The sequence below is a fragment of the Malaya genurostris genome, chromosome 3, assembly GCF_030247185.1.
Source record: "Malaya genurostris strain Urasoe2022 chromosome 3, Malgen_1.1, whole genome shotgun sequence".
Taxonomy (NCBI): Eukaryota; Metazoa; Arthropoda; class Insecta; order Diptera; family Culicidae; genus Malaya; species Malaya genurostris.
In genome coordinates this window covers 2,210,629-2,225,579 of record NC_080572.1, presented here as the reverse complement: position 1 = coordinate 2,225,579, position 14,951 = coordinate 2,210,629, and the positions used below count along the sequence as shown (strand labels likewise).

Sequence of the window (14,951 nt, the reverse complement as noted above, 5' to 3'; positions counted from 1 at the left end):
CACAAGAGTGACCCTTGTGCCATTCCCCCGATGCCAAAACGCCGTAATGTCTGCAACAATAAAGGTCTTGAAGTTTCAAAGACTCTCTTCAGATCCAAGAACACAGCAAAAATACTCTCTTTGGCTTCTATTTTCTCCTTCCACTTTGCCAATACTAGGTTCAAAGCGGTTTCACAAGAGTGACCCTTACGATATCCCGATTGTTCCGGTATTAGCAAACTGTTAGAGTTCAAATAGTTAATCAGCTGATCTTTAACAACAAGTTCCAGAATTTTTTCCAGCGTGTGCAACATGTTAATGGGACGGTACTCCTCGGCTTTATCCGTTCCAGTAACCTTGGGGATAGGAACCACCAGAGATTCTTTCCACACGTTTAGCACGTGTCCCGTGTACAACGATTCATTTACCAAATCCAGTAGATCGTGTCCGATAACACGAAAGCAATCCTGTATCACTTTTGAGTTTACATTGTCAATACCAGTCGATTTTCCCAAATTGAAACAAATATTTTTCAATTGTTCAAAAGTGATTGGTTGAAATTCATCAAGTCTACAATAGTTATTCATCGGCTGTGTTATGTTGGGTAAGCGCAAGGCGCTGTGCTCTCAAGTTGCAGCCCAAAATTGAAACAGCTCAAACAGAAATTTAGTGACAATGGTTACCAAGCCAAGTGAGCCTAATAGGTTTATTAAGTTAAGAAAGAGAATTGTGGGAATATCGAGAGACATTGCATTTTTGAAAAAATGCAGTAGATTTGGTCTAACTCCCACATGCTGCAAGGTAAAGGGTGGGAGATCTTTTTCTAAAAATATTCAAAATAAAATTCAACACGAAATTCTAAAAGAGAAAACTAAAAAATTGTTTAGCATTCCGAACGTGAAAACTTTGGAATGTTATAGGTTTCGAAATTTTCCTAAGCAAAGTTATATTTGCAGAACATTGCGAATCTGAGCGCAAACGAATTCTTCTTCACAAGAAATTCGAAAATTTACGTTTCAAAAATTCCACACGCCGACCCGCAAAACATCCGATACAGTTTTCAGAAGACTTCGTAATCAATCGTTCATCTCAGAATTTTACCAACGAACAAACAAACCTTCTCTTGGGTTAAATTATGCAATTTCTTCTAAAGTACACCTTGAACAAGTTATTATAGACGTAGAAACAGGCCTAAATAATTGTAATCTTTCTTTTTCTCAAATTAATGATGCCAGAACTATTGTAGCTGATATCATTAAAAATACTTCATTGAAAAATCAACAAAATATGGGTGATAAAGAACTAGTGAAACAATTGCGGGAAAGCCCTGTAGTTTATGTTAAGGCTGATAAGGGAAACAAAGTGGTAATTATGGACAAAGAAGACTATGACAATCTGATAACCCAAAAAATCAATGACGGCCCTTATAGGAAACAAAGATATTATTAAAAAAGTAGATAAAACTCTTCATGAACGCAACCCAAACTTAGATATCAATCTCAGTAGTCTCAAAGTTTCTAACCCCTCTTTATCCAAAAGAAAAGGACTACCAAAGGTTCATAAACCTGGTAACGAAATAAAGGAAATCATTTCTTCAGTAGGAGCCCCAACTCAAAAAATCTCCAAATGGCTAGTAAAAGAATTCCAATCTATGCCAAAAAAATTCTTCAGTAAATCAGTTCCTAACGCACTAACAGGTATTCGCTACTCAACTTAAGAATTCAGGCGAAATCGAAGATGACGAAATGATGGTATCTTTCGATGTAACCGCCTTATTCCCAAGTGTCCCAGTGAAGGACTCAATCAATCTGTTGGAAGATTGGTTACTTCAACAAAATAGTAGTAGTTTATGGAAATGCAAAGTACGGTCTTATCTTAATCTAACCCGGCTTTGCATGGATGTAAATTATTTCAAATTCAGAAGGGAATTTTATAAACAATTACAAGTGGCACCAACGGGTAATCCACTCACCCCGTTTTTATGTGAATTATTTATGGCAAACCTTGAAGAACTTTTAAATAAGCAGGGATTATTACCTAATCGCTGGTGGAGATACGTAGATTATATATTTTGCATCATCAAACGCAACGATTTATCAAACTTCTTAGAAATAATTATTAATTTACATAAAAATATTAAATTCACCTATGAGGAAGAGAAAGACAACAGTTTACCTTTCTTGGATATTCTTATTGCCCGGTAGGCAAAATCCTTAAGTTTCGAAATAAGGAGTGTATCGAAAAGTAGTTAGCAACATTGATTATTGAATTAAAAAGCGAAAAAAAACATATTTTGACATCAGTTCTCGATATATTGTAGAAAAATTACATTTTTATCGATTTGTTTTAGTCTTTGTTAAGACGTAGAGCCGTCTTGAGCTAGTTTTAATATGATCAGTATCTAACGGAGAAACAGATTGGAAAACTGACATATGAACACAATAATGTAATGAAAACCGCGAAAATGTTACCGCAGAAACGGGACTCGAACCCGTAGCTGATTTTTATGCATTTCACTGATTATTTTGAAGAAAATCCTAGTTTCTGTGAAACGCTCGCACTTTGGACTTGACATTCTTCATTAAATTCTGCACAGTTGCTTTTGTGACTTTCCTGGTGGCAGCTGTCCAGTTTTTTTAACTCCTGCATATTTTGGGGCACTGTACCTTCCTTCCGAAAGTGCCGCTTGACAATTGCCCAATACCTTTTAATTGGCCAAAGATCCGGGCAGTTCGGTGGGTTGATGTCCTTTTCCACGAATTGTACACTATTTTTTTACAACCACTGTAGAACGGAGTTGGCGTAGTGGGCTGAAGCCAAATCCGGCCAGAAGAGAGGAGGAGCCTTATGTTTTCTGTACAGTGGCAGCATTCTCTTATTCAAACATTCTTCCTCGTACACCTTGGTGTTAATTGTGCCCTTCGTGAAGAAAATCGACGACCGCTAACCACAGGTACAAATTGCTTGCCAGACTAACACCTTCTGCCCAAACTTATCCATCGCCACCGTGGTGTCAGCGTCGTCCAGGTCCTGGTACACCGATTTCGTATAATATCGCGGTCCGGGCAGCGCTCGAGTGCCTTCCTTGGCGTAGGTTTCGTCGTCGATCAGGATGCATCCGTCTTTATTCTGTAGAATCCGGTTCTACAATTTTCGTGCTCTTGTTTTGGCCTGAACTTGCTGTACCAGGAACTTTTTCGGCACCTTCTGTTTCTTGTATGTTATCAGGGTTTTGAGGGCTCCGAACTTTGATCCGTTGAATCATCCCGATGCTGGTGTTGAACTGCTTGGCCAAATCCCGCGTCGACGCCGATGGATTTTTCCTGATGTACTCAACCACTTTTAAGTCCCGGCCGGGCTGGCTGGGACCCGTTTTCTAACGGATCGGGGCATATCCTTCATGGAAAGGGTCTTACCGAACTTCTCGATAGTATTTTTGACACTGATGTGGTGCACTTTCACCCGTTTTGCAATTTCGTTGTATGTGACCCCACTTTCTGAGCACCAAGTGTGCAGAATTTTCTTTCGCGTTTCCGGATCAATTCGACTTCGATAAACCGTACCAAAACCAATCGATTGCGCAGCTGTTATTGACATGTAAACAAACATGTAACCGCAAAACACGCTGCAAAAAATTAATCCATTTCAGAGTAATAACTGTTTGAATGATACTAACTACTTATCGATACACTCCTTATATAGGAAGCCAATTAATACGTGTCATACCAAATACTTCTAATCATTCCCATCAATACAAAATGGCAGCATTCCACCATATGATTCACAGAATGCTATCCTTGCCCCTTATAAAAGATGCTGCGATAAAAGAGAAAAACTTTATTTTCGAAATTGGAAAGTTCAATGGATATCCATAGCATACAATTCAAACCATCTTCGATAAAAAATTAAGACTGTTGACAAAACAATCACTTACAACTTTGACCCCTCCTTCTGAAAATTTTAAAAGAATATCGGTGGACTTCAATCGAAATATTTCACACCCATTAAAATCAAAACTAAAAAAAAATTGGTTTAGATTTAGTGTTCAGCAGTATGAACTAGCAATTGAAAACTTTACTAGGTTCTACAAAAGATCCTACAGAGAATTTGAAAAAGTCGGGGGTATACAAAATCTCGTGTCCTCATTGCGATAAAATATACATCGGACAAACAAAGAGAACACTAGACATTCGTTTCAAGGAACATATCTCAGAAATAGCGAAAGCATCCAAAGAATTGGAAAAGGGACTACCACATCACTTCAAGTCAAAAGTAGCAGAACACGCCTTTTTTAAAGATCATGAACTCTCTACTAATAACATAAAAATCTTAAGACCAAATTTCCAATCCGTGGAAATTAGATTCAGCAGTAAGTTTAGAAATATTCAAAAATAACTCCATCTCTTTATTAAACCGAGACCAAGGGAATAGATCTGCTTGGCTTTTCCAGTTACTACCCATATCCAAAATAAAAACAAACATAGAAAACTCTTCCAGTTTTTCTGTTACCTGTTTTTTCTTATTCAATTTTTTTTGTTCCTTTTGTGGTTTACCTACTTACGTTTCTACTTACTTATGTTTGTATAAAAAGAACTTCACTGCAGCATTCTTTCAATAAGCTTATAAAACCGATACACTGAAACAGGATGTAAATAACATCCGAAATACGTATCTGCATTAGAACGTTTGATACACTTTCGTGAAAATAGTGCCAAAAATGAATCCTGTGCTTCATCCAACTAGTTGACAGTGATAAAACTGGATCTTTCATTCGTGGTACCAGCTCTAACCAACTCGTACGAGATAGTTGATGATTGATAGTTTTCAGCATCCGAGTTTTCAACGGTGGGTGAAATCTCAGCTGCATCATCCATCTTATGAGGTCCTGTCTCGTAAAATGAAGACGCAATACTCGAGTGAATTACGTAGCCATCTCAACAAGCCTTACCACAAGCTTTTTGCTTTGCAGAACCAACAAACGACCCATCATCGTCAGTTGTCAAGAGAGATAAGAACAATTTTGTCGGATATCACACTTCGCTTGGCAGCGTGATGAACTAAAACTATAAATAACTAAGCATTGTATAAGAGCAAATAAATAGAAATCAATATACTATTGATGGCTTTACCTCCACTGGAATCGATATAATATGAAAAATATGAGGTCATCGCTCGGCGAAGACTGATTAAACGGCAAATATCCCGAAAAAAGACATATTTTCTGCCTATGCTTTCAATTAGTCAGTCTAAATGTGACACGAAGTTTTGAGCTCCACAAAGGCAAGGCTCATAGTATTTATTAGGCTCCTGCAGTCATTCAGTCATCGGTACGGAAATACAGCTTGACTTGCGAGCTTCCGTTTTAGTGACCTTTTACAACATGGAACAGGAAACCAGTGGATCAATTTTTTGTTGAAATAATTGCGCCGGATGCCACACGGCTTATCTGTTTGGTGGGTGTTGATAGCGCTACCTCGAGTTATATGCGTCTTGAAAAGCATACTTCGCGACAACACCGAGATTGTGGTCTAACTAGAGCAACGACTGGAAACAATGACATTAGAAGAATGCAAGGAACAAAAGTAGATGGTAGGAACGTTTACAGAACGCTCGTGTGAGCAAATTTGATTTAATTCGAATAATTGGTAGGTTGCCTAACCGGAAGAGTTACTAGAACGATATATTGTTATAGCTGATCGTCTACCTTTCGGTAAGAGTAAAATGCATTATTTAGCTTAATTATAACTGAATATTTCGAGGTTAGGTTGCTGACCACATTTTCGTGCTATTTCGAGAGCTTACTCCGCTCCAAATCCGTTTTCCCTCTGAATGGGAGCAAATATAGTGAATTATTGTTATTTGAAACGGAGATTACTAAACGTACGTATCATTAATAGAAACATAATTGAACTTTCCGTTAAGAGTTTGTACTTTCTAGGAGTTTTTTAATCTGCCGTAATAAAATCAGATTATTGAATTGGAAATCGCATTCTTCTTCGTTTACTCAAATAACATTTTTAAAAAACTCGTTTAATACGTTATCGTAATGCCCAGCACCAACTCTAAGAGGAAAAACCGGCATATTTCAAGCAGAACTCCCAAAGGAGACGTACTGACCGATCCCGAATACAGCAAGAAGGGTACGAAAAGGTCCGGACGTGTCAATGATTCTATGCGTTTAGAGAAAGATTCCGAAGTACTAATGGGAAGTAATTGCGCCTTATGCGATGAGCCGGACAGCAGTAACATGGTCCAATGCGATCGTTGTGATTCCTGGTATCACTTCATTTGTGTGGATGTAACCGGAGGTATATCGGAAAAGGACTGGATTTGTGGGAAGTGCGAAGAAGCCGAACTTCTGGATAAAAAACGTACCGTAGAAAACTCAGCTGAGCTGTCGCAACCGCAACGTGAAACAAATTCTAAATTATCTAAAAAATCTAATCGAAGACAACTGGAAATACAATTGCTTAGGTTAGAAGAAGATAGGAAGCTGAAAGAAAAGTTCGCCCTGCGCAAACTAGCAATTGAGGAGGAGCTAGAGCAACAGTTCCAAGACAAAAAAATCAATCTACTTCAGGGAGAAGCCAGTGATTCCTCTGAAGACAGTGAAGCAGGATTCGTCATGCCAAATTCCAGAATTGAGAAGTGGATCAATGATGTAGATACCTACCAAGAGCCTAGTTGTAGCAGCAAAGATGGCCGCAACGTATCGAAACATGGAATGCAAAGTTATTCGAGGACGGTATTATCGAGGGCGGAACAACAAGCCAATGGCACAATACAAAGAATGGATCAATTCAATCCTGGTCAGCGTTCTACACCGAATGGAAAAGGAAAACCGGGGACGAATCAGCTCACGAGTTCCGTCGAGCCTAATTCGTTGTTTCTTCATCGTAGTCAACTAGCTGCGAGACAAGCCGTACCCAAAGAACTGCCAGACTTCAACGGCGATCCCGAGGATTGGCCATTATTTTTGTCCATGTTTAACTCCTCGACTCAAATGTGCGGATTCTCTAATGAAGAGAATATGCTACGCTTGAGGAAATGTTTGAAAGGGCAAGCCCTAGAAGCGGTGCGCTGTCGTTTGCTGCATCTCTCCAACGTGAACGGCGTCATGTCAACGTTGAGAATGTTATTTGGTAGACCCGAAGCATTAATTCACGCAATAACTCTAAAAATTCGCTCGTTGCCATCACCGGATATTGACAGACTAGAAACATTAATAAACTTTGCCTTGTCAGTAGAAAATCTCTGTGCCACAATAGAGGCCTGTGAATTGGAAGACTTCATGTACAACGCCGCATTGCGCTACGAGCTGATAGCGAAGCTGCCTTCCCATCTTCGGCTTGACTGGGCCAAACACTCTAGACGAATGCCATCGCCTAAGTTATCAGACTACAGTTCATGGTTGTACTCGATGGCAGAAGATGCTAGTTCAGTTTTGGCCACAGCTCCTACTCAGCGTAAACCTCGTTTCGGTAGGAAAGAGGACCGATATCTTAACGTTCATGCTGACAACCAACCGCCTTCTGATATTTCGCCTACGCGCTCTCAGCAACAGCGATCGTACTCCAAACAATGGCAGAGTGACATCACAGGAGAATGCACTCTTTGCCATAACAATTGTTCATCTCTCGCGAATTGTGACACGTTTAAATGTCTCAATTACGAAACAAAATGGTCTATTCTAAAGGACAGAAGGCTGTGCAAAATGTGCTTGCACCGTCACGGTGGAACATGCCGTCAGCGAAAAGAATGCGGTACAGACGGGTGTCAGTACATGCATCATTCGTTCTTGCATAAACCTAATAAAGGCGTCACTCACAATTCAGAGCAAGCGACGACGAAGAAAATACAAATTGAACAAAACTGTCACTTACACCAGTCTCAGTCTAACGAGATACTTTTTCGAATAGTGCCGGTGACGCTGTATGGCCCAAGCGTTGAAATTCAGACGTATGCGTTTTTAGACGACGGGTCGGAGTTAACTCTTATAGAGGATAGTCTTGCACACCAGCTGCAGCTTACTGGACAACAAAAACCGCTTTGCTTGAAATGGACGGGAGGCACACGGCGCGTTGAGGAAAGCTCGCGAATGGTCGATTTGAGCATAGCTGCTACAAACAATAATCAAAGGAAATATCGGCTTTCATGTGTTCGGACTGTCAAAGAGTTACAGCTACCACACCAAACGCTAATAATGGAGGAGTTGAATAAAAAATTTACGCATCTTCAAGGACTACCGATAGGCACCTATTACCATGCCGTTCCCCGCATACTAATTGGGCTTGATCACGCTAGCCTCGGATACGCCCTTGAGGGACGAGAAGGTGCCATAAATGAGCCAGTAGCCGTTAAGACAAGGTTAGGGTGGACAGTTTACGGAAGCAGCAACCAAAATCCCTCGACGTATCAATTCGTTAATCACCACTCAACTCGAGTTCGTCAATGTGATTGTAAGACAGACGAAGACCTCCATAATTCTATGAAGGAGTACTTTTCCTTGGATAGTATGGGAGTGGTGAAACCTGCCACATGTTTGTTACCATCAACAGAACAAAGGGCTCAAGACATCCTGAATAAAACAACGCGACGTATAGATGGACAATACGAAGTGGGGTTATTGTGGAAATACGATAACGTAAGACTCCCGGACAGTCAGGCGATGGCTATGAGACGGTGGAAATGTTTGCAACAACGCCTCACGAAAGATGAGGAGCTGGCATCCGTGCTAGATGAAAAATTTCAAGACTATCTACAAAAGCAATACATTAGAAAGCTATCACCCGAAGAGCTTAGCGCGCATCAGCCCCGATCGTGGTATTTACCGATCTTCCCCGTGATGAATCCCAACAAACCGAATAAAGTTCGCCTCGTGTGGGACGCGGCTGCAAAGGCTCACGGGGTCTCCCTGAACTCAGTATTATTTTTTTTTTATTTATAACAATTTTTATTCAGGCCAATTTGCGTATAGCTTTACGTGGCCGATTTACCCATGTTTTTGTTACACAATATAATTTTTTTATTGTTGGATCTCGTTGTCACCCTTCTTCTAGGGGGAGAGGAGCTTCCATTTCCTTCTAGCGAAGATTGGAGGTCATTTTGTCCGTTGCTCATATCATCCATTGCTACATCGTTGGAATTGTGAGTGGTTTCCGTTTCCTTGTTTTCATTGTTGATCGCAATCTTGGGTTCATTTGCAGTTGCTGTAGATGCGTTTTGTACATTGATTGCAGTTGATAGTTGGTTAGATGGTGAAGGTGCTTTTGAAACAGGAGCACGGCATTCACTAGTCTCCGTTGTTGGTTGGTTGTCCTTGTTTTTGTTTGTTTTCGCAGTTTCAGTGCAAGGTTTGCCGTAGTGTGCAGGTTGTTCACAAAACTGACATGTAACCAATTGATTTTCATACGTAACCAACGTTTTACACGGATGTATCCCGTCTTGACCACAAATGATGTAAGATGGAATTGCTTTACGTAGTTGCATACGTACCACTCGCACGCCATTCCGGATACCCGGGAAAAAATTCCGCCATACTTCCTTTTCGATGGAAAGAACTTCACCGTACTGCGACATACATTCCCGAACATACCCCTCGCTGGTCTGCGGGGGAAGGTCATGCACGCGTACTTCTATGGCATTGTCCACCATGTACACAGGGATTTTATATTTAACATTGTCATGATCAATACTGTGCACCCCGTTATTAACCGAAGCAAATGCAATTGCATCTTTTTCACGTTTAAACATAATGTACACACAGTTCGACGCCTTGTTGAATTGAATCTCACTTACATCATTAACGTTTAGATGCATTCGTTCCTTAAGCAAGATTTCAATTTCGGTTGCTGCAGGTCTAACTTTGCAGCGCTTGAAATCAATACAAATTGAATTTGGCCTTGTAGGCCAAGTTTCAGGCTTTGTTAAATCGTATTTGCCCATTTCGTACACTCTATTGTTCACTGCACTGTATTGTCTTTGTTTCTGTCGTCGCGACCGTAAGAAATTTTCGACTGTGTCTTTTGCGATGCGAGCACGAACTGAACTCAGTATTATTAACCGGACCGGATCGACTGACACCTCTTTTGACGGTTCTGAACAAGTTTCGCGAATTTCGAGTTGGCATTACCGGTGACATACGTGAGATGTATCACCAAGTTCTAATTCGCGATGTAGACCAGCACTGTCAGCGTTTCTTGTGGCGGGCCGATAAGAAAGATATCGAACCTAGTGTGTTTGTCTTGCGAGTCATGACATTCGGCGCATGCTGTTCGCCCAGCAGTGCGCAACATGTAAAAAATCTTAATGCGATGGAGTATGAACAGCAATACCCTGTAGCCGTTGACGCCATCGTCCGACGTCACTATGTAGATGACATGCTCACAAGTCTCGAGACAGAAGACGAAGCTATACAACTTGCGCGAGACGTGAAATGGATCCATGATAAAGGCGGTTTTGAGATAAGAAATTGGATCTCGAATTCATCACGAGTGCTTGATGCTCTGCGAGAAGGAGTTACCGAGCAGAAAAGCCTTCGATTAGGTTCCGAAACTGCAACTGAAAAGGTACTAGGAATGTACTGGTGCACCACATCAAACACCTTCACTTATCGGCTCTCGACCCAACACGATTCTGAGTTACTAATGGGCGTACGACCATCAACGAAACGTGAAGCTCTACGAACCTTAATGAGAGTGTATGACCCCCTTGGTTTGATTGGACACGTTCTTATCTACTTGAAGGTACTGATGCAGGAGGTGTGGAGATCCCGCACCGGATGGGATGATCCAATCGACGAGAACTCGTACCGAAAGTGGCTTACATGGATAAAGATCTTACCTTTAGTACAGGAAGTCCAAGTCCCTCGATGTTTCAGATCACGTATAGTACTATCATCCTCAACGAATATTCAATTACACACATTCGTCGACGCCAGTGAGTCCGGGTTTGCGGCAACAGTTTTCCTGCGTTTTGAAGAAGCAGACATCGTGGAGTGCTCATTAATTGGTGCCAAAACAAGGGTAGCACCTTTGAAATTTTTATCGATCCCCAAATCAGAATTACAATCAGCGGTACTGGGAGTCAGATGGGCCGCAAGTATGCATAAATCGCTTACTATGAATATATCAAAAAGGTTTTTTTGGACTGACTCGCGAAACTTGCTATGCTGGCTTCACTCGGATCATCGTCGTTATAATCAGTTTGTCGCATTTCGTATCAGTGAGATCCTCGAGGCTACAGACGTTAATGAATGGCGGTGGGTGCCTACAAAACACGTTGGCCGACGACGGAACTAAGTGTCATCGTGAACCAGACATTTCGACGAACAGCAGATGGTTCAAGGGTCCCAAATTTCTATATCGACCAGCTGCAGAGTGGCCGAAAATGCCCTTCGACCTAGGCACTACTAGTGAGGAACTACACGGAACGACCGAAATCAGCATTTTCGCGAAAAATTTAGTTGATTTGCTGATTTTAGTTAGTTATTTTTTGAGACAACTAAAAAAATCTTACTTTTGCTGATTTAGATTTTTTATTCTCATTCCCTTAATAATAATAAAATATTTGTTGAAATGACTATTTTTTTTAGTTGAATTCACAAATTAAACGTACTGTCATCTTTAGCTAAGGCACACTTCATATCCAGTCAACTAATTTTTTAGTTGAATTAAAGAAATATAATGTTGTTTTCAACCAATATGAATGGTTGAATAGGCTTCTGCAATCTGCAGCTATATGGCGCCCTGTCACCGAAACGGTAACACCTTAATGACTACTAGCCACTAGATGGCACACTACTGCCGAAAAAAATTCAGACGCGGTTGTCTTCTCTATATTGGCAGGTCTAAATACGATGTTGTGTTGGAGAAAAAGACATAAACGAAACGTAAACATCTTTTTGAATTTTTTTTCTTCTAAATCACTGTTTTCTTCATTCTCACTGAAAACTTTGAGCACTCGGAAAACAAAAACCGAATACAAATAGTACACCGGACGGCGCAGCTCGGAAGGTTTGAAGATACAAAAAACTTCATCACAATTAGAGTGAAACATTCGAAATTCACTTCACTGTTCCGCGTAAAAACATTATTACGCACAATCGCTTCAAGTGCGCACAAATTCTGAATAAATACGATTTCCACTAACAGTTTACGACATTTTTACATATCGGTTCAGAAATTTAAATAAAGATATATCGAACACATGCGAAAAACATCAAAACAATGTTCAAGCAGTTTCAATAAGACTGTCCTTTTTAGCTTTTTAATGGATTGTTTTGCTTTGACACTTCTCATGAGTTTTTGGCTAATAAACTTGTTAATAATACCCATTTCAGTTTTGGTTTTTTTGTGCTGTCCTTCAGTAATGATGGTGATAGATAAATAGAAACAAATTTTCTGATTTTAATAACAAAATTAGTTGTCAATGAGAATTTCGTGTTGGATTGAAATATTGCTGGTTTATGTCCAGGATATTCGCCAACTAAACACATTCTCTAAAAATAAGAGTTTTTTCAGCAAAGTAAATTCTCAATTTTAACTAATTTTATAGTTATTTTGAAAATTTTGTTGTTAAAATCAACTAATTCAAAAACAGTAATACGAATTAGGCGCAGAGCTAATTTCGGTCGTTCCGTGTACGTTTGCATCTCATGCTTCACTGTAAAACCCCAGAACCGATAATTATAATCGAAAATTTCTCCAGTTGGGTGCGTCTATACCGAACAACAGCATTTGTATTACGAGCAATCGATGTATTTAAGGCACTAGGAACCGGAAAGATGGTGCCCAGAAAACAGCGCTCGTATCAGCCACTGCAGCAAGCGGAACTGGAACGGGCACAAAACTATCTATATCGCCAAGCTCAGATGACTGCTTATCCGGATGAGTACACACTACTGAATACCTCTTTAAAACCGCAGACACAACTTCCTAAAACTAGTAAGCTATTTAGAGAGTCACCTTACATGGATGATAATAAGGTCATGAGAATTCACGGGCGCATAAACCGATGTTTACACACTGACTTGCAATCCAGAAATCCGATTATCCTACCACCTGATCACGTTATCACACGTATTATCGCGCAACATTACCATTGTAGTCTCCTTCACCGTAATCACGAAACAGCTCTGAATAAACTACGTCTCATTTATTATATTCCGCGACTACGCGCAATATATCGCAAATTACGTGGAAATTGTCAGCGCTGCAAAATTGATAGTGCCATTCCAAGACCCCCTTCAATGGGCGACCTACCGGAAGCCAGACTAGCAACCTTTACTAGACCGTTTTCTTATGTCGGCGTAGATTATTTTGGTCCAATGTTGACATCTGTCGGACGCCGAACTGAAAAAAGGTGGGGAGTGTTAATAACGTGCCTTACCGTTCGTGCTATCCATATAGAGCTGGCTCATTCTTTGAGCACAGATTCATGTATTATGGCACTGAGATGTTTTATGGCTAGACGAGGGGTGCCAATAACAATTTACAGTGACCAAGGGACTAACTTTCGAGGAGCCTCAAAGGAGCTCTCAAGTGAATTAGAGAAAATGGATCGAAATAAGCTTATTGAAGGAATCGTCTCCCGCCAAACGGCGTGGAAGTTTATCCCCCCCGCCAGTCCGCATATGGAAGGTGCGTGGGAGAGAATGATTTACACAGTAAAAAAAAATCTGCAGCAAATGAGACTCGTACGATTACCTAATGACGAAGTGTTAAGGAACGCTTTAGCGGAAATAGAGAACACCGTAAATTCGAGACCTCTTACACACGTTCCAGTGGACGACGAGATGGCATCCGTCCTAACACCAAATCATTTCTTGTTGGGGTCATCTGACGGAATGAAGCCCCTTGCCGACTTCAACGACAGCGGTCTGGTCTTGAGGAGGAACTGGCAAATGTCCCAGACGCTGGCCAACATATTTTGGCGTCACTGGCTCAGTGACTATTTGCCCACTTTAACGAGACGAACTAAGTGGTTTAATCCGGTGAAGCCTATAGCAGTGGATGATCTAGTCGTGATTGTCGACCCTCAGGCTCCAAGAAATACATGGCCTAAAGGAAGAGTAGTCGATGTAAGTCATTCCAAAGACGGACAGGTAAGATGGGCATCGATTCAAACGACTGGCGGTATACTCGAACGACCAGCAGTTAAATTAGCTGTGCTCGATGTAGGCGTTCATAATAGTAAGGCTCCGGTTACCCTTCGCCCTACTCCGGGAGGGAGTGTTGATAGCGCTACCTCGAGTTATATGCGTCTTGAAAAGCATACTTCGCGACAACACCGAGATTGTGGTCTAACTAGAGCAACGACTGGAAACAATGACATTAGAAGAATGCAAGGAACAAAAGTAGATGGTAGGAACGTTTACAGAACGCTCGTGTGAGCAAATTTGATTTAATTCGAATAATTGGTAGGCTGCCTAACCGGAAGAGTTACTAGAACGATATATTGTTATAGCTGATCGTCTACCTTTCGGTAAGAGTAAAATGCATTATTTAGCTTAATTATAACTGAATATTTCGAGGTTAGGTTGCTGACCACATTTTCGTGCTATTTCGAGAGCTTACTCCGCTCCAAATCCGTTTTCCCTCTGAATGGGAGCAAATATAGTGAATTATTGTTATTTGAAACGGAGATTACTAAACGTACGTATCATTAATAGAAACATAATTGAACTTTCCGTTAAGAGTTTGTACTTTCTAGGAGTTTTTTAATCTGCCGTAATAAAATCAGATTATTGAATTGGAAATCGCATTCTTCTTCGTTTACTCAAATAACAGTGGGCCTTAGCCAGTTGAGAATCGCTTCCGACACAACACGGCTATCTAGGCTGCTCAGAAAAAGATTTTCCATTGGTGGTTGAGCAGCCGGGAAAAACTCGCTACTTACTCGACGTAGTTTGGGTATCTCTTTCGTCAACATATTGGTGTGAGGGGAGAGTTTTAACGAAACAAAAACATTGA

The 14,951-nt window shown here is 40.7% G+C and overlaps 1 protein-coding gene across 1 annotated transcript; it reads left to right on the top strand.

Moving 5' to 3' along the window:
• Positions 1 to 6,025: 6,025 nt before the first annotated feature.
• Positions 6,026 to 11,089, top strand: LOC131438258 (uncharacterized). Its single transcript, XM_058608135.1, has 3 exons — positions 6,026 to 8,902; positions 10,017 to 10,795; positions 11,041 to 11,089. Exons 1-3 carry the CDS (start codon positions 6,026 to 6,028, stop codon positions 11,087 to 11,089), a joined length of 3,705 nt encoding a protein of 1,234 aa, XP_058464118.1.
• The last annotated feature ends 3,862 nt before the right edge of the window (positions 11,090 to 14,951 follow it).

Excerpts from the sequence above, each read along its gene's own strand:
- LOC131438258 (XM_058608135.1), top strand. The coding sequence starts at position 6,026 with ATGCCCAGCACCAACTCTAAGAGGAAAAACCGGCATATTTCAAGCAGA. Across the intron at positions 8,903-10,016 it reads ACGGGGTCTCCCTGAACTCA|CACGAACTGAACTCAGTATT; the intron begins GTATTATTTTTT and ends TTGCGATGCGAG. Across the intron at positions 10,796-11,040 it reads GACGAGAACTCGTACCGAAA|AATTACAATCAGCGGTACTG; the intron begins GTGGCTTACATG and ends TCCCCAAATCAG.